An 18,489-nucleotide genomic window follows, 5' to 3' on the forward strand; every position below is an offset into this window, starting at 1 on the left:
AGCACTGACAATCTCATGTAAAATCATCAGTGCTTTTCCGGAAAAACTATGCTGCTCCCATTTGGGCAAAAGTCTTTTTCCGAAAGACTTTTGCGCAAAAGGGCCAGTGTAGACAGCATCGTACTGTTTTCTGCAAAAAAGCCCTGATTGTGAAAAAGGTGATCGGGGCTTTTTTGCGGAAAACCGCGTCTAGATTGGCCACGGACACTTTTCCGCAAAATGTGCTTTTCCGGAAAAGCATCCTGCCAATCTAGACGCGCTTTTCCGAAAATGCTTTTAACGGAAAACGTTTCAGTTAAAAGCATTTTCGGAAATTCATGCCAGTGTAGATGTAGCCCATGTGTGTGAGTGCGTTCTGGTATACAGATGGACTTTAGCATATGCTTTCCTGAATCGGGGCCGACGTGCCTTGGAAGCTATTTCAGAATAAGATAGGGTGGGAATTTGAAGTGCAATACTTGGTGCAGAATAGCTAGCCCAGGCAATTCCCCATGTAGACAAGGCCCACATCAGTGGTAGACCCAGGATTAGAAATCAAGCGTTCATCTCCCACCTCAGCCCAAAAGCCACACCATCTTGCTCAAGGCAGGCGCTCAGGGACGCGGGGCCTTGATACCCTTGCAGAGGTTCAACTCCTGCCTAGGCCCTGAGGGGCAATGCGTTTGCTGGTCAGTCTCATCCCCGTTTGCCCCCATTACAAAGGCATCGCCCTGTCAGAGAGACAGTGGTCGCTGCTGCATGCCCGCCTCTTCCTGCGTGAGACAGGAGTGAGCTGCCCGGGCAGAGCTCTGAGGGAGACCCAGGCTAGATGCACAGGTGTGAGGACAGAGGCGCACTGAGGAGTGGACAGAGGCCAGCAGAGGCGACTGAGGAGAGGGCACCCAGGGTGAGGGTGGGGCACACACTCTCTACTGCCAGCACCAGCCCTGGCCCCATTGGTCTCCTGCTGTCCAGCCCATCCCACCCACACGCTGGGGGGCACATGGCCCCTCGTGCACGTCGCCCCTGGAGACAAGGCTCAGTGCAGAGTTACTAGCCCTCCTTCCCCCTAAGCCCTCACTGTCCTTGCACATTTACAGCTAGAGAAGGGGTTTTCCAGGGGGCCATGACATGGATTCCTGGGCCATGTGGGATGGACCCTGCGTGGGGTCCTGGTGGACGGTCCGAAGGAGGCGCGAGGGGTACTGAGGTGCAGGGGTGAGGGCATTAGCATCCCTTACCTTGGTCAGCTCCTGCGCGTTGGCTAGGTTGTCCACGGCGATGGCCAAGAACACGTTCAGCAGGGTGTCTGAGGGGGCGCGTTAAGAGTCCACGCGCCATGTGATAACGGCCTGAGCTGCCGCTGGCAGAGAAAACACAGAGAAATCCCCCCCTGCCCTTGACCCAGAGGAGTGTGCCAGCTTCCGGGAGAGGAACCAGCACCTAGGAAAGGACCAGGCCGCCAAGAGGCCCTACGGCACTGCAGGGATAAATCCTCTACGTTTTTAAAAGCAGACGGAGTCTGGGTTTGGAGGAGTGTGACAGGAGAGGATGCTCTAGCATGCTCCCCCCTATCCCACCAAGGAAACAGGAATGCAGGGTGTCAGGCATATAACTTTTTCCTCCATGTCTGAGGGGTGACTGGGACCAGGCCCCTACCCTGGGATTTGCGGGGGGGAGGGCCTAGCTGTAGCACCAGGCTCTGCCCCCCTGCCACACGAGACATGGGAAGGAACTCTGGGAGAGAAGAGAGCATTGAATCTCTGAGAAGCAGCAGGAGGTGTTACCCTCTCACAGAGAGACGGGGCAGAGGCAGCTCTCATGCCACCACAGCAACGAGGCGGATACAGTTTCCAAACAAGGTAAGGATGATGAAGTAGATGGAGGACCACATGCCTGAGCGGACGCCGCCCTGGGAGCGAATCCCGTTGTACATCACCTCGTTCCAGTCCTCGCCTGTCAGGATCTGGACAAACACACCGGTGGCACCGTCACCCACAGGGCTGATCCTACCCAATTAGCGGCCCCGGGTGACCACCCAGCTCGCCCATAGGGTTGCCAGATGGCTTAATAAAAAAATACCGGACAAAAATTTCTTAAGCAAAAAGAAAAAGAAAAAGAAAAGGGTCGGGGAGGATTTGGGAGGTCGGGGCTGAAATGTGGTCACGGCTGGCCCCTAAGACCAGCTCCCCAGGCTATTATTGGATGTAGAGCCCACCTGTTCTCGTATGGCGGCCCTGTCTCTGGCTGCCCCACAGACACGTTACATGGGGGAGAAGGGATCTGTTGTGTAGTGAGGAGCTGCATGGAGAATCAGGCCTTACGTATCTAGATCGTTTGGTTGCAAAGACAACTTCAGAGTGTGAACTGCCGCAGGATCTTGGCTCAGAAATCGAGCAAGAGGGTACGGCCTGTGCAGAAGAAAATTTCAGCGGCTTCATTTTTTAACCAGGCCCGTACCTGAAACACTGTCATGATGGCTGCAGGGAAAGTGTCGAAGTTTGCAGAAGGAGTCCCATCCATGAAATTAAATCTGAAAGTGAACCAAAGGGAAATGGACAAGCCGGAATAGAGAAATGGAGCCAAATCACTGGTTTCTGTCCTTTTAGGTCTGCTGCTCCTACAGTCGCCTATCCCATCCAGTCCCCATTTCCCTGGACTTTCACTTCCTCTTTGTCCCCGTGTCACCTCTCTTAGGAGACAGGTAAGGCTCCCTGGGACACTTGTGCAGGAATCCAAATGGACCTTATGCCCTTGAAGGAACTGATCGAAGGTCCCTCAGAAAAAGGGACATTATTGGTAACCTGATGTGAGCGGGTGGGTCAGGGACTTCCTTGAAAGGCTGGGAGATGATATTACACCCTGTAAACACATGGACTCCATTTTCCCTGCCCTTTGATGCCCTTACCTGCCTCCAAAGAGCTGCATTCCCAGCAGAGCGAAGACGACAATGAAGAGGAAAAGGAGGAAGAGCAGGCTGATGATCGACTTCATGGAACTCATCAGAGAGACCACCAAATTCCGCAGGGACGCCCAATACCTGGGAAACGCAGACGTTACTGTAGCACTACCCACAGGACAAGGGGAATCTGGATCCGGGACGGCAGCCAGGAGAGAGCCATGGGAGGAGCCAACGCATGGTCCTCTTGACTTACTTTGTTACTTTAAATATTCTCAGAAGCCGAAGGGCTCGTAAGACGCTGATCCCAAAAGAGGTTCCTGGCCTGAAGATAGCCCAGACCACCTCAAAGATGCTTCCCACTGTGACCTGGGGGATCGGAAACACAGACAAGAATGGAGCCAGTGTACAGAGCACAGTCCTTAGAGCAATGTTTCGTCAACTTTTTAAGACCAAGAAACACCAAACAAGAATATTTTATAAGGAACACAAAGGATTTTTTGTTGAGAAAAAAAAGGGCCGGGGGAAAGTTCTTGAGCAAAAGAGAAAAAAAGGGTCGGGGGGGAAGTTATTGAGCAAAAAATAAATAAATAAAAAGGTTGCTTGCCCCTTTAAGGGCGGCCATTTTTAACTCTGTTGCTTTCCGCGGCACACCTCTGACTGCCTCGCAGCACACCGGTGTGCCATGGAACACAGTTTAAGAAACACTGCATTAGAGAGTCAAGGACCAAAGTAACCACAAGTTGTGCAAACCCTATGCAATCGGAAGCTGGGAGTCTGGCTCTCAGTATTGCTGGCACGGATTATGATGCTTGCTTTATCACTTACGTATGGCACACCCACACACCCATGCCCACACCCCCCCACAGCCCTCTGGAAGTACTGTCCTCTTCCTCCACCTCTCTTTAAGCCATCCTGCATCCCCCTTCCTGACCTTTCTTCTGCTCTCCATCACGTGCCATGGTTTCACGTGCGGCTTACCCCACAGTCAAAGAAGTTGAAAGAGGAATGAAAGTACAGGCGCGGTCCCATCCCATACATCTTTAAGGACATCTCCAGGAGGAAGAGGCCAAGGAAGAGGAACTCTGCATAGTCTGAAAGAGGGAAATCCAGGTACTTTAGCTCCACATTTGCTTCTCCTGATCTATGCTTAGAACACAGTGCAAAGAGCTGATACCGTGACCCCTGCCTGGGGTGCCAGCAGACACTTCAACACTCCAGGACCAACCGCTTGGTTGAAAGGAATAACTCCCTTAGCTGGTTGCAGCAGTAGGTTGTTATCCACTAGTGCAGGGGGACATGATAGACTTTCTCTGTGTGTGATGCTAATACTAGATTTTATGGGACTTTGTACAAAAACAAGCAAAATCTCTAATCAGTCCTCGCTAAATCACTCAGTCTAAGCTAGGAGACAGGACAGCCAGGTGGAGTGTGTGTGTGTGGGGGGGGGGAGGATCAGGTCCTTTTCACTGATTCCCCAGATAAAGAATATGAAATTGGATGCTTCTCTCTGGAGATCTAGGGCAGTTGGGTGTCACTAACTGATGGGCAGAGTATGGATCAAGGTGCTTGCCTTCATGAATCAAAGGTCAACTGCACCCCCAAACTAAGTTTTCAAAGCGAGTGTTATTGGGGAGAGTGTCACGGAAGAAGGGGTGCACTAATTTACACGGCTTCCCTTCTGCAGTGGAACGCAACAAATGAGGAACTTCTCCAAGAGGATGTCTACACTACAGAGACGATCAAAACTGCCAACACCTATCTTCCAGGGTTCAAATGAGTGGGTCTAGTTCAGACAGCTAATTGGAAGTGAGAGGGATGCTCCGGTCGATGCCGGTAACCCTGCTTTCATGAGGAGTAAGGGAAGTTGAAGGGAGAGTGCTCTTCCTTTGACTTCCTGCAATGTAGACAGCGCCAAAAGTCAAGTTAAGCTACTTCGACTTCAGCTGCGCAATTAACGTAGTGGAAATTGCGGCGCTTCACTCAACTTTGTTCCATAGAGTAGACATCCCCCAAATGACACTGCCGGGGAACTTTCATAGCTCTGATGTAACTATTCTACAGCTGGAATGTGACCGGGACATTCGGTCACCCGCTGTACGCCTGTGAAAAGTGTCACAGGAAGTTTCTGGAATATTAGTGGCCAAGTTACTTTTCCCTTTTGTCCAAAAGGTGGCTCTCACTTAGAGCCAACTCCAGACCGCACTGTCTTGTGCGGAGATCTCTGCAGACAGCGCACACTGGAGCCGAATCCGTCTTTGAACGGGAGACTTTCAAGGTGAAACAGGAGAGGTCTACATTGGTGAGACGCGCCCTACCACATCAGCACTGAACCAATGCCCCCTGAGCATGGTGTTGCTGTCTGTTGGGTGAAATGCAAACTTGAAGTTCTATTCATGATCAGATCTTCTGCAATTTTTTCAACCCTGGCGCCCAGGACAAACCATCTTTGGGAATTACATTGTGTCTCCCTAAAACCCTCATTGGCTTCAGTCAGCTGCAATCCACTTCTCATTCGTGCCTAGATCCCTTGTGCAGCGTCACTGCTAATTTTTCCTCCAAGTTTTTCTACTAATGCGTCGACTAAATTTGGTTATGTGCGCCAAGGCATGTGCAGATGTGCACCACCAATAGAAACACATGCTGCTGGCTGTGATTAGCTGTGGGCACTCTGCTAATCAGTTGGGCAGCACCTGGATCTCTCCTGGGAGGCCACCCAAGCACTCAGTTTACTGGGAACACTGGTCACTGCTCTCTATTAAGCAACTCAAGGATGGCTGCATTTCTGTGGGGAGACTTCAGCATGATGTGAATGAATCTTTGCACATTGCATTACCACAGCAGGATAAACTTACTGGTATGTCCCCACTTCTCATTAATACAAAACAGGGTCACCTCCCTTGAAATCTGCATGGGGCCAGTCCAAACTGATGTGTGTTTATCCCCGGGGAGGGGCGTGGAAAAGGACAGCAGGCTTCAGTGGAAGTGGGCTGCGTACAATATTCTGGAGGGCAAGCGTCATTCCGATCAGTTCCACGCCACACTGACCCTGCTGCCCTTAATGAAGCTCCCTCCTGCTTTGCAATGGGGTGACGAGAATCAGACCCAGAGCCTCCAACAGCGAGATGATCCCATAACAGGCTGTGAGTCACTGCCCCCGGACTCACAGCCCTGTTGGGAAGGCAGCAACCCATGCCGTATGCTGGGGCTCCAAGCAGCTCTGGCTTGCTTGCCCAAAAGGCTGCCCTGGGGGCTGGGAGGTTGGTGTTCTGTACAGCCTGTGTCACTGGAACACACCCGAACTGAAAGGGCCTAGAACTCACAGAGGATGTGGGTGAGCCACGGCGGCTGGTTGTGATGGACAATGGCCACGCAGGCCGTGTTGAGAGCCACCAAGCTCAAGACAATCCAATAAAAGACTTGGGACTTCACCATATGGCGAACAGAGATGCGCAGAAGCCGCTCCTTGTGCCGGAAATAGGAGGCACCATCCACCTTAGCGCTCCGGATGCTGCCCCGAGCGAGAGGGGTACCTGAGGGGGAGAGGAGAGAGGACAATGGAACCCAGTGGACCTGGCCAGAGCAAACTCTCTTCTGCCCAGGGGATGGGAGGGATTATTGCCTCACTCAGGCTATGTCTATACTATGAGTTTTCTTGGCAAAAAATATGCAAATGAGGGACTCGTTTGCATGAGTCACGATCTCATTTGCATATTTTCTGCCGATCCGTTTTTGCACTACCGATCTTGCAGAAAAAGAGGGTTTTGTGCAAAAAGAAAACATCCACGTTGCTTGTTTTTGTGCAAAAACCCCAGGGCAAAAATGGATCGGCAGAAAATATGCAAATGAGATCATGACTCACGCAAATGAGTCCCCAATTTGTATATTTTTTGCCAAGAAAACTCATAGAGTAGACGTAGACTCAAGGGCTCCACTCTGGAAGAAGGGGAGTAGCCAGCCGGCTCCTGTAGCAGCTCCATAATGCAGCAGAAACACCACAAGAGCCCCATTCCTAGGCTAACAATGGGCAGAAACGTAATGTCCACCCATGTCCACTATGGCTTTGCTCCCTGCTGGGTTCTACGAGATGCTCCACAGCCTTAGAGGACTTGTGGGGAGGAGACTCTGGCCTGCCCTAGTGCTGGGCTCTGAGCTGGAGTCTTTCACACGGGGCTGACGACCCAGCCTCCACTCACCCACGGAGGAGATGTCGACGCAGTGCTCATCGCTCGAGTCCCGATTCATGGCTTCTGTCCGGTTCCTTTTGATGGTTGCCCTCCTCAGCACTGAAAATGAAGCTCAAGTTACTACTGGATCTACTTGCTGTCTGAAGATGGCTCAGCCGTCTCCTACCCAGGCTGCTACTCGGTACCCAGCTAGCCTGGTAACCAGGAATGGTAGCTCAATGGGACTGCCATCCAGGTCCCAGCTCTAAAATGGAGCAGGTGCTCGGTAGCAAAAGAGGCTGCAGACTGGTTCCATGCTCTCTGGTGTCCCCACCCCAAACCAGGAGAAGCGGCTGTCGAACCCCATTGCTCTGACACGACGGCCTCCTGTTAACCAGCAAAAGCAGGGGTTTGGCTCCCTGCACCTCCCATAATCACGTATGTGGCTCCCACGGCTCTAGGGATTTAAACCGGAGGTGGTAGCTGGAGGCAGCAAAGAGAATGCAGCGATGCCAGATAGCTTATTGTTCTCCTTACCTTCCAAGGCTGACGTCCCCGCATTTTTATTCTCTTCAGCCAGCATTACTTCCTCTACATAAAAACAAATGGGTTAGGAAATTGTTTCCAAGAGTCTGATACATCAGGAGGGAAAAGAGGAAGCTCAGCACTCTTACAGACCTCACGTCTGGCGCGCTCAGCGAAGGGAGGATGGGCAGCGAGCGGGAGAGACAAAGGACCCGTCGGAATTAGGGGTGTAATAGTGCAGTTGATTAACAGATAAGCAAAAGCTTCTAGGTTAATATTACAGACTACACAGCTCCCTCCCCACACTCTTTCCAGTAAATTTTTTAGCAGGCTGGACAGCAGCCCGGCTCAGTTCGGGCTCCTGCTGGGTCCAGAACTTACCCCTGCTGTAGCTCTGCATTTGAAGTGTATTAGGAGCCAGGTGGGTAGGCCGCCTGGCTCAGTTCCGGCTTGCGCCGGGTCCAGGAGCGTAAAACCTGCTTAGACAGGGGCTGCTGTCACCCTACACTGCTGCTGCAGCGCTGGGTGATAGGCAGCCAGTCCAGAAGAGGAGCTGGTTTTTAAACTGGCTCCCCTCGTGGACTAGCTTCTGCCTGGCACCCTGCACTGCTTGATACAGTGGCTGCTGACCCCACCTTTGGGGACAATAGAATAGTCGACTAACAGATAAAAATTCACGAGGTTACTATTAAATTAACCGATATTTAACATCCCGAGTCGGAATCACAGAAATGTAGGAGTGGAAGGGACCTTGAGAAGTCTCCTAGTCCAGTGCCCTGCATGGACACAGCACTAAGTATTATCTAGATTATCCTTGACAGGTGTTTGTCAAACCTGTTCTTAAAAACCTTCCGTGATGGTGAATCCACAGCCTCCCTCAGCAATTTATTCCAGTGCTTAACAATGTTAACAGGAAGTTTTTCCTCATGCCCAACCTAAATCTCTCTTGCCACAATTTAAGCCTATTGCTTCTTGTCCTATCCTCCGTGGGTAAGTAGAACTATTGATCAACAAGCTTTTATGTACTTGAAAACTGTTACCACGTTCCTTCCTCCGTGTTCTCTTCCCCAGACTAAACAATCCCAATTTCTTTAATCTTCCCTCATTTTCTAGCCCTTTCATCACTTTTCTAGCTCTCCCCTGGGCTTTTTCCAGTGTGTGCACATCCTTCCCGAAATGTGGCCCCCAGAACCAGTACTTCAGTGGAGGAGGTCTTGTCTTAGTGCTGAACAGAAGGGAAGAATTACTTCCTGTGTTTTGCTTACCCCACTCCTGCTAATCTATCCCAGAAAGATGTTTGCTTTTTATGCAATTGTGTTACGCTGTTAACTCATCTTTAGCTTGCGCTCCACCATCCCTCTGAGATCCTTTCCCGCAGTATTCCTTCCCAGGCAGCCATTTCCCATTTGGTCTGTGTGGGACTGATTATTGCTGCCTCTGCAGAGAATTTTTCATTTGTCCTGAGTGAATTTCCTCCTCTTTATTTCAGCCCATTTCTCCAGTTTGTCAAGTGCAGCGTGAATGTGTTTTAAAAGTGAAACCATGCGGGAAGGCAGCATTGGTTACACTAGAAACCCAGAGGCTACGTCTAGACTGGCATGATTTTCCGCAAATGCTTTTAACGGAAAAGTTTCCGTTAAAAGCATTTGTGGAAAAAAGCGTCTAGATTGGCACGGACGCTTTTCCGCAAAAGCACTTTTTGCGGAAAAGCGTCCTTGCCAATCTAGACGTGCTTTTGCGCAAAAAAGCCCCGATCACCATTTTCGCGATCGGGGCTTTTTTGCGCAAAACAAATCTGAGCTGTCTACACTGGCCCTTTTGCGCAAAAGGGACTTTTGCCCGAATGGGAGCAGCATAGTATTTCCACAAGAGGCACTGATTTCTTACAGTAGGAAGTCAGTGTTCTTGTGGAAATTCAAGTGGCCAGTGTAGATAGCTGGCAAGTTTTTCCGCAAAAGCAGCTGCTTTTGTGGAAAAACTTGCCAGTCTAGACACAGCCAGTGAGTGGAGTGGAACAGTTGCACCATATGACAATGCCACGAGATAACATAGGATTAGGCAGGAAATGTTGCTGGCCGTGTGACAGAACGAGGTCGCCTCGCCAGGACGGGACCGATTCACCCCATACTCAACCCGCAGCCACACATGCTCAGCTCAGGGTAAGCAGCGAGGCATGGGCCGCTTGTGCCCAATGTTCACGGGCCGTGGCACAGCTGTATGGTGCCGGCATGGAAGGGACACTCTGGTGGCAGAGACACGCTGGGGGCACCGTGACGGGGTAGGAAGCAACCCTGGGTGGAGCATTATAGGATTCCCCACCAGCCGGACGGGACGACAGTCGTGCCTGTCCTTAGGGCCCTGGGCTGTGACCCGTGTGAGTGGGCAGACCCAGGTCCCCCTATCTCGCCCCACGGTCAAAGGGGCGCAAATTGGACTGTGGATGCTGTACTTGGAGCCACGGGACTGGACATTTTGGGAGAAGCGGCCCTCCCCGCTCCTATTTTGTAGGGGAAACTGCGGGACCCCACGGGGAGCGGATGGATACACTTGTCCACAGTGCCATTAGGATTGATCAGAACTGCAGCAGAGAGCGGGAACCGCACTGAATAAGCAGATAGGATTGCAGAACAGTGGATAGAGTCAGCTAGATAACACTAGGTTAGCCAATCGGAAAGAAAAATAACTCCCAGTTCACTGCCGCACTGCCTCCTCCAACAGGTAAGCTCTCTTAAAGGCTGACAACCGTGTTTAATAAGTAGAGCCGGGATACTTCTTTTGCACAAATAGTTTGTTGGGTGAAAAACGCCGTTCCAGTTGATCTTAAATTAGTCTCAAATTTTGACACAAATCATTTTGGTTTGCCACAGCATGGCCAAAGGAGGAGATGTTGCCGGGTTACCACCCGTCCATTTTGCTCAGACATCAGGGCACTTCCTGGGGTGTGAGAGACATAGGTTCAAATCCCCAGTCTGGAACAAACCCAACACGGGACTTTTTCAATTCTGAGAAATTTCAGATTTGGTTTGATGAGAACTGGTTTTTTTCATTTTAATTTTCGGAACTGCAATAAAAAAATCAGTTACACTTAAGCAATGTCTGACTTTCACCTTGAAAGTCACTTCAAAGAGAAACTGCAGAGCTACAATTCATTTGTAAATTCGACACTATCAATTTAGGATTATAAAAAGACTGTAAATGGCTAGCCAACTACAAAAGCAGTTTCTCCTCTCTTGGTGTTCACACCTTCACATCAGCTGCTAGAAGTGGGACGCATCCTCCCTGACTGAATTGACCTCGTTATCTCTGGCCTTCCTCTTGATTAGTACTCCCTTCTTTTCATGTGCCGGTATATTTATACCTGCCTCTGGAATTTCCACTACATGCATCTGACGAAGTGGGTCTTTGCCCACGAAAGCTTATACTCCAATAAATCTGTTAGTCTCTAAGATGCCATCCACTTCTCGTTGTTTATGCAGATTCAGACTAACATGGTTACCCCTCTGATACGTCTCACCTTGACCCATGACTCTAGTCAAAATACTATTATTCTCCACTGATAAAGATGATGGGACTTGTTTCTGAAACATGACTGTGGTTTAGATTTTTAAACTAACATTTAGCATGAGTGCAAAGGTTGTAAAAGGGGGCAGATTTGAATGATGATTCTTAGCTCCAAAATCTTGGGAGGTGTCAGCAGGAACGTGCCTCAGGACAACCCAGTCACAGAACAGAAAAGGAATTTAAATACCTAATGGATTAGATCCTTAACTGGTGTTCAAAGGACACAGCTATGCTCATGGATATCAGCTGAGAGCATCAGACCCTGAATGTTGATGCCATTCCTGAAAACAAACTAGATGGTGAACCTGATCTCTTTTGGCCACTGGGCTGAGTTAAGCAACAAAGGTTTCAGATGCTTCAATTTATCCAAAATTCTTGGGTTACCAAAACAGGTCTGGAAATTCCCTCTTCCCTTACAGAATTCCCAGTATGTCCTGCTTCCGCTCGGAGCAGAAATACCATAGAAACAATGCTTCTTGTTGCATATCGGGGCTTCTTTTTTTGTCCCCAGCCAGGGACAAACCACATGAACCACATGGGCATGAACCACAACCCTAGATCCAAACTCCCCCAAACGCCACAAAAGTCCGGAACTAGATCGACAGCTGAACTTGGTGGCTCAGGCTCATCTTAAAGTTAACAAAACTCCTGTGAATCTCAACACATAGTTGGCATGAGGTTTGAATGAAGGTGCAAGTCCTTTCTTATTTTATCTGAATCCGCTCTCCCCAATCCTATTTAAAACCCCTTCCTACGCATCATGACCTAAACAGAATGCTTGGGATAAATTCTTCAGTGACAAATGAGGCCGTAAGTGACACATTGGTGACAAGTTAGAAAACAGTTGTGATATCCAAAGTCTACATCATGCCTATGTGGAAATCTAGAGCTGTGCAGAAAAAACCTTCATTTTCTTAGAGGCAGTCACAGGTTGGGAGCTGGGGGCGGAATTGCTCACAAAGGGATCATGCATCCAGTGTGAAAACCCTGCCGGAGCGGAACTAGCTGGAAAGTGACTGACTCTCACCTACTCTAACTTATAGTCCCTTGATGGGAGATAACTTTAAAGTCTCAGCCATGTTAGACTGTACCTTTAAAAACAAGTTGTCCTGTGGCACCTTAGCTCTGATCTATACAGGGCATTATTTCGAAATAACTCCCCTTAGGTCGCAGTTATAAGTAGAGCGTCCACACTACCAAGCCCGTTATTTCGAAATAACGAGCTGCTTATTTTGAAATCTGTATTCCTGCTTTCCTCGGGGAATAATGCTAATTTTGAAATCGTTATTTTGAAATAGCGTTAGTGTGGACGCTCCGGTACCACTATTTCGAAATAACGACTCCCTAGAATAATTCGACCAAATCACTCTCTAGCACTTCACGGGGCTCTAAGTTGAGGTAGCACGTCCACATTAACAGACATCATTTCAAGGCTTCCCCGTAGTGGGGGCTCACTATTTTGATTTTGTAAAATTGGGGGTTATTAAGTCGAATGTAGTTATTTTGAAATAATTTCCTAGTGTAGACATGCCCGTAGAGACCAACAAAAATATAGATAGTATCATAAGCTTTCGTGGGCAAATCCCACTTTTTCAGATGTGATGAGCTTGAATGGAGAAAAAAAGGGGGGACCCTCAGAATAAGAAGGGAGAGGGAGAAAAAAAAGGACCTGTCAATTATAGTGCTGGTGCTAATGAACCTAAATGAGTGAGCTGGAAGTGTTCCACACTTAGCTTTTGATATCAATGGGGTGTTGAATGTAAGGAAAGCCAGTTTTATAATAGGTCATCCAGTTTCTAGTCTTTGTCCAGGCCAAAGGAAACAGTGTCAAAGTTACATATGAAGGTTGGTTCCACACTCTCTCTGTGTGTGGCTTGTGAAATTCCTTGGTAGAAGAACGGCTACTGTAAAGTCCAGGAACCAGTGCCCAGGCACATTAACTGTTCCCCTACAAATTTCTGTGTGTTACCGTTTTTAATATCTGATTTGTGTCCATTCATCCTTTGCCATAGAGACTGTCCAATTTGGCCAACATAGCATTGCTGGCACTTGATGGCATCTATCGCATTAGAGGATAACTTCAAAATTTGCAGTATGGGATTTATAATTCCTATCCACACACAAATCTTAGTTGGGGGAAGTTTTTGACGTGCCTGCCCGTGGTTGGACCTTTCAGTACTGTGACCGTTTAAGCAAATCACAGAAAACAAACGTTAGAAACCCAGGAAATTCAGGGTTAAGGGTAAACTAGAAATTCAAATCTCTGCACAGGAGGCCATTCCCTGCTGTTATCAGCCTGCCTTATCTCCCGCGTGTGGATAGATGCTGGCCGATTATGGGCACAATATTAAAAGCACGCACCCCAGAATGTGGCCTTGAGTAGCTGGTTCGTACGTCACTGTTCCCCGCCCAGCAGCTCAATGTGATGCTGGTTCATCCCAGGAGCATGGAGTTCAAGAGCTCAGGCCAGGAGGAGTGTACCCGTGGAGCTGCGTTAGCTCTGTCACTGAGGGCACCCAGTCAAACGGCTGCCCCATGGGACCTCCCCTCCTGTGCTCAGCCTCTCGGAGGATCAGCCCACTCCGGAAGATGGGGAGGGATAGATCCAGACAGCAATCTGTCAGCTCCTGGCTGTGCAAAGGGGCCAGACAGCAAAGGGGCCAGACAGCAACATAACCCCGCTGGCCTTGGCTCTGCAGTGAGCTATGTGCGGGCACAGGATCTCCCTGGAGGGAGCTCCCTGCAGACCAGGCAGGTGGAGGTTGCACAAACCCCGTGGTCCCTAATAGCTTGGAACTGCTTGGCACTGAAGGGTAAGTCTGAATTTCTGATTTCCTCAGGGCACCCTTAAGGGAGAAGAGCGGAGCTAGTTTAGCTGTGTCGCTGGGCAGCTGTGTTAATGGCCACTAAAGTTAGCTCCGATCCCTGCAGGCTCCCAAGCACGTTCCACCCACTCGGCCTGGGATTTCGAACTGCCTCGTGCTGCACAGCCGGTGTCACTGCGAACTGACCTGAATGTGCAGCCACGCCAAGTCCTGCCCTTGCTCCTGCGTCGTCAGCCTCTCCAGCCGCCGTGGACTTTGCATTTGTCACCACGGGTGGGATTCGGCCCAAGCAGGCACCTTTCAGGTGCTTTGGTCTCCACCGCGCAATGTGGCTTCATGCAGCTTAGCAGAGCCTTTTCTGCCCCGGGGAAATATTTTGCGGGGGAGGCATGAGGCAGAGACAGTCGGGAGTGTGGGGGAGGGGCAGAGAGTCGTATGGACCCACAAGCTGTGCAATACGGAGCGAATTCATTCATCAGCGACGGCAGCCTCCCACTGTGCAAGCATCTGCTGAACTCCAGAGCCCCGGGGAGCCTTTCCCATGGAGGCGCTGCCCGGAGAACAGGCGCTGCCTGCTAGCAGCCTTACCTGCTTTGTCTATCCACGCCCGGTAGCCGTTCAGTTCCCGTTCGATCTGCTGCTGGCGCCGCAGCTTCATGAAGGCTCTGCGGTTCTCCACTCGCTCTCGCTCTTTGGCAAACTCCCTGCGGACACGGAAGGGGAAAGGCCGGTGTTATTGAGGGATCGTGGCCCGGCTGGGACAAAGGGGGTGGGGGAGAAAGGGAGAGAGCAGGGCAGTATGGCTAGGGCAAGGGAGTGCGTGTGTGTGTGTGTGTGTGTGTGTGTGTACACACACTCAGGGTGGCACAGCCTGGAACATGCAGCACAGTCGGGGAGGGGACACTTTCCAGGCAGAAGGTCGGTGGCAGGCTTCGAGGAATGGACGGGGGGGGCGGGAGGAGAGTAGAGACAGGGCGATGGGAGGATGGTGGCACGGCCAATAGGCCGGAAGAGGAAGGAGCATCGATGGCGGGGAGAGGAGCAAAGCAGATGAATGTGCAATGAAATCCCCACATTCTGCAGCAGCCCTGCCCGGCTCCAGTGCAAGGTCCGAGGGAGGTTACGGCCCATGTCCTAACCAGGTTCTCCCGCCCCCCCAGTGCTCGCCATGCTCTGCCCCCCCCTTCAAAGAGCAGGAGGCACAAGTGGGCGAGACGAGGTGAGGCTCCACCATGGGGACGGGAGGGAAGCAATAGAGGGGGAGGACCAAGAAGGAGTAAGTGCGATGTGTGATGAGCCATGGCTGGGCAACCCGAGGGGTGGGCAGACCGGGACAGGCAGAAAGCTGCGGGGAGCGTTCCTGCTACAGGAACCGATACCGTCTGCTCCTCTCCCAGAGAGATGCTCACAACCCTACGCCGGCACCGCTCCTCTCACACAGACTGCAGTGTGGCTGGGAGGCTGCCTTATTAGGATACAATTTATTCGACTGCAGCCGGGCTGTGTGCTCCGTGGATCTGGGCAAGGCAGGGAGCAGGCCGGAGAGGAGGGGGACCCGCCAGGAACTCCCGCCACAGGGCAATGGCATCCAGTCCCCAGACCCGCACGGGGACGAGGAGGAGAATCAAACATGACTGGCGTGAACCCCGTTCTCCACCCTGGCTGCAGGACGCTGCCATCCCACATGGACAGATAGACCCTCCAGCTCCCAGTCATGGAAACCAGACCAGGCCGATGTTTTACGTTCGCAGCCTCATCACTGCCCCTTCCGCCGGGAGAGCAGGAGGGAGGCTCAGAGGGGTGGGCAGAGGGCCCCCCGGCCTGCATATTTCGAGCGGTTGCTCTGGATCAAGTACCTCAGGGTTGTGGCAAGAATGGCTCCCCACTCTTTTGCACCCCGACAGCTCTCAAACACTCCACTCCAGCTCGCCCAGGAAGGCTGTGGCAGAGCTGGGAATCCAGCTTCCCTAAGTCCCAGGCCAGGGCCTGAACCGCTAGACCATCATACCTCTGTGGCCTTATTTCTCATCCCTATGTAGCTGCCCATTGCTTACTTGAGGGCAAGCTGTTGGCCAGGTGTGCGCTAACGCAGGGCACCAGAGGCCTTTTCTAAGCCAAAACCACACCGCTGTGGATGTGGGCAGACTCCAGGGTGGCTCAGCCGCATGTGAGGGCTCGCTCGTCCCACAAAGAGTAAGGGGGGGGAGGTTATTTGGTGCCGTGAGGATAATGCCCAAAGCTCAGCTGAATCAGAACAGGTCGGCCCGCAGGAGCCCCTGTCCAGCGATCAGCCAGGGGGACGGGGAAACCCAGGAGCAGCCTTCCCTGCTGTAATTCTTCACGGTCGTGAAGGAGGAACAAACAGATTAGTAAGTTTCAAAGGCAAACCAGTCCCAGGAGTCTGGGATGCACCTGGCGATCAGCCTCATGCGTCTCAGCCTGCGCGGCTCCTCATCCCGAGCCAGGAGGCGACTCCCCCTCTGTGGGGTAAGGTTGCCTGGTGGGGGCCTGATTTTCAAACCGAGCTCAGCTCCCATCTGGGCTCCGGAGCAATCGGGCCAGGTTGGCCAGCATCCAGCTGTCGGCGAGCGGCGCTGTGTTTGCGGGTGCTAAGCACCCGTGGGAACCGTGTGTGTGTGTGAGCGGGGAGGGGTAGACACAGAGGGGTGAGACCTTCCTCTCAAGCACCCAGCATTGGCTGTAGCCGTGGGGGGCACGCTGGGCTCTGGTGTTTCCTACAGCTACTTTCATAAAAGGAAACCTCCAGAAGCGAAAATCGATGTCTGGATTCCCTGTGGTCTCTGGCCTACCCGACAAACTCTGGGATTCCCGCCTTCACCCACCCCGCTGTGCCGGCATGCTGACGGCTCGCTGCATCCTGGGACTCTCCTCATCTCCGGGCACAGCAGGGGGCAGCTATAGAAAATGGAGTTTCAGCCTCAACTCAAGCTTACTCCTGACAGGCTGAGCCCCTGACGGCAGTAGAACAGGAGGCATTTGTGGCTGGCGGCCCAACTAGCGGGTGAGTTAAACCCCAACTCCGTGGCAGCCATGCAGGAGCTGCTCCTCCAATTCCACTCAGCCCCGTCCCTGATGCACCCGAACGGAGGGTCAGGACTCCATTGGGGGAGCCGGCACTGGTGTTCCAGACCCTGGAGCACACAAAACACTAACTAGCCTGGGCCCGTTGGGCTCTGCTGCGTGAGGGGATTGTGAGGAGTGTCTCTCTCCTCATTCAGGGGCCTTGTCAGTGAGGGTTTGGGGGGGTTGTTTTGTTTTTTTGGCTTCTCATTTGCGTGCGGTCCCCAACTGATTTTTCTGTGGGTCAGCAACCCCCGACCCTAAAAAGGTTCCCCCCCGAATCGACGGGAAGAACATCTGAAAGGTTTGCAGGGAGATCCTTCTCTCTGCGGAAGCTGCTTTGCTCTAGTGATCAGCAATGCACGCTTCCCCGATTCCGTACAAATAAAGCTTTGTTTACGGGTTCAGGGTCTCCTGCTGTTGTCATGGTAACTCCATCAGACATGAGCCCCTCCGGGGTGGGCAAGCTTGCAAGATGCACAGACATAGGTACCTACATATAGAGCTGTACACGTCTACTCCCATGAGCAAGACTGCTCACGCACGGGGACACAGAACTCGCCCCTCGGTATACTCTGCAGACACCCATCCGGACATGCACACACTTGTGACCTTACTAGCCCAAGCATACACTGTGACCATCATTCACAAAAAAAATCCCACACACGGCAGACTTCGCATTCACACGCTCCATTGCTCAGGCACATACACATCGACTCTACTCAAATGGATGGGAACACACGACAGAAATAAATCCATGAATACTGCCGTCTGCAATCACACACATGACCAAAGACATACATGCACACAACATACATGCACACGGGGATGAAAACACAAACACATACACACACCACACCCGAGCAAACTTGCAAATGTCCATTCCCACAACTCTATATGGATATGAACCGTGTACACCCACTGACTCAAAACGCATGATCATACACTGCCAGTTCTGGCTCACACACCTGTGTACACACCTCGGTGACCATGTCCATAAGCCAACAGGCTCCCTTTCTGTATGCCGCTAGACAGAGTGACCACAGACAGGTAGGCACCAGGGTTCCAAGCTTTCCAATTTTCCTGGGAGTCTCCTGGAATCAAGCTTCATCTCCCAGAAGCAACGGAAGCCAAACCAGGAGTTTTTAAACTCTCTGCCTGCCTGCGTTGGCCCTGCACCACTCCCACAAGCAGCCAGTATGTCCCAGTAGCCACTGGAGGGGCAGCTTGGAGTGGGCTCCGTTCCTGCTTCCCGTCCCTAGTAGGGGCTGCGGGGACATGCCAGCCACTTCCGGGAGCCAGGGCAGATTCCCATCAAAATGTTGTCTCTAGAAGCCTGCAAAGTTGTGTTATAGCTGCGGCTGTCCACGGGGTCATTTCTGCAGACGCGGACACCAAATTAGTATCCGTGCGGGGCTCTACCTGCAGGCGTGGTGCATGCACAGCACTACAG

The 18,489-nt window shown here is 51.6% G+C and overlaps 1 protein-coding gene across 1 annotated transcript in view; it reads right to left on the minus strand.

Annotated features, from left to right (window-relative positions):
• Positions 1–18,489, minus strand: part of CACNA1E (calcium voltage-gated channel subunit alpha1 E) — a 264,872-nt gene that overhangs the window by 85,365 nt on the left and 161,018 nt on the right. Inside the window, exons 10-19 of the mRNA XM_075936805.2 lie at positions 14,544–14,659; positions 7,582–7,635; positions 7,075–7,164; positions 6,202–6,411; positions 3,860–3,972; positions 3,135–3,247; positions 2,888–3,019; positions 2,440–2,512; positions 1,828–1,945; positions 1,221–1,288 (exon numbers count right to left, since the gene is read on the minus strand). Coding sequence (XP_075792920.2) covers positions 1,221–1,288; positions 1,828–1,945; positions 2,440–2,512; positions 2,888–3,019; positions 3,135–3,247; positions 3,860–3,972; positions 6,202–6,411; positions 7,075–7,164; positions 7,582–7,635; positions 14,544–14,659 — 1,087 coding nt within the window. The remainder of the gene's footprint in view (positions 1–1,220; positions 1,289–1,827; positions 1,946–2,439; positions 2,513–2,887; positions 3,020–3,134; positions 3,248–3,859; positions 3,973–6,201; positions 6,412–7,074; positions 7,165–7,581; positions 7,636–14,543; positions 14,660–18,489) is intronic.

This window comes from Pelodiscus sinensis, chromosome 9 (assembly GCF_052426305.1).
Source record: "Pelodiscus sinensis isolate ZL-2025 chromosome 9, ASM5242630v1, whole genome shotgun sequence".
Lineage (NCBI taxonomy): Eukaryota > Metazoa > Chordata > Testudines > Trionychidae > Pelodiscus > Pelodiscus sinensis.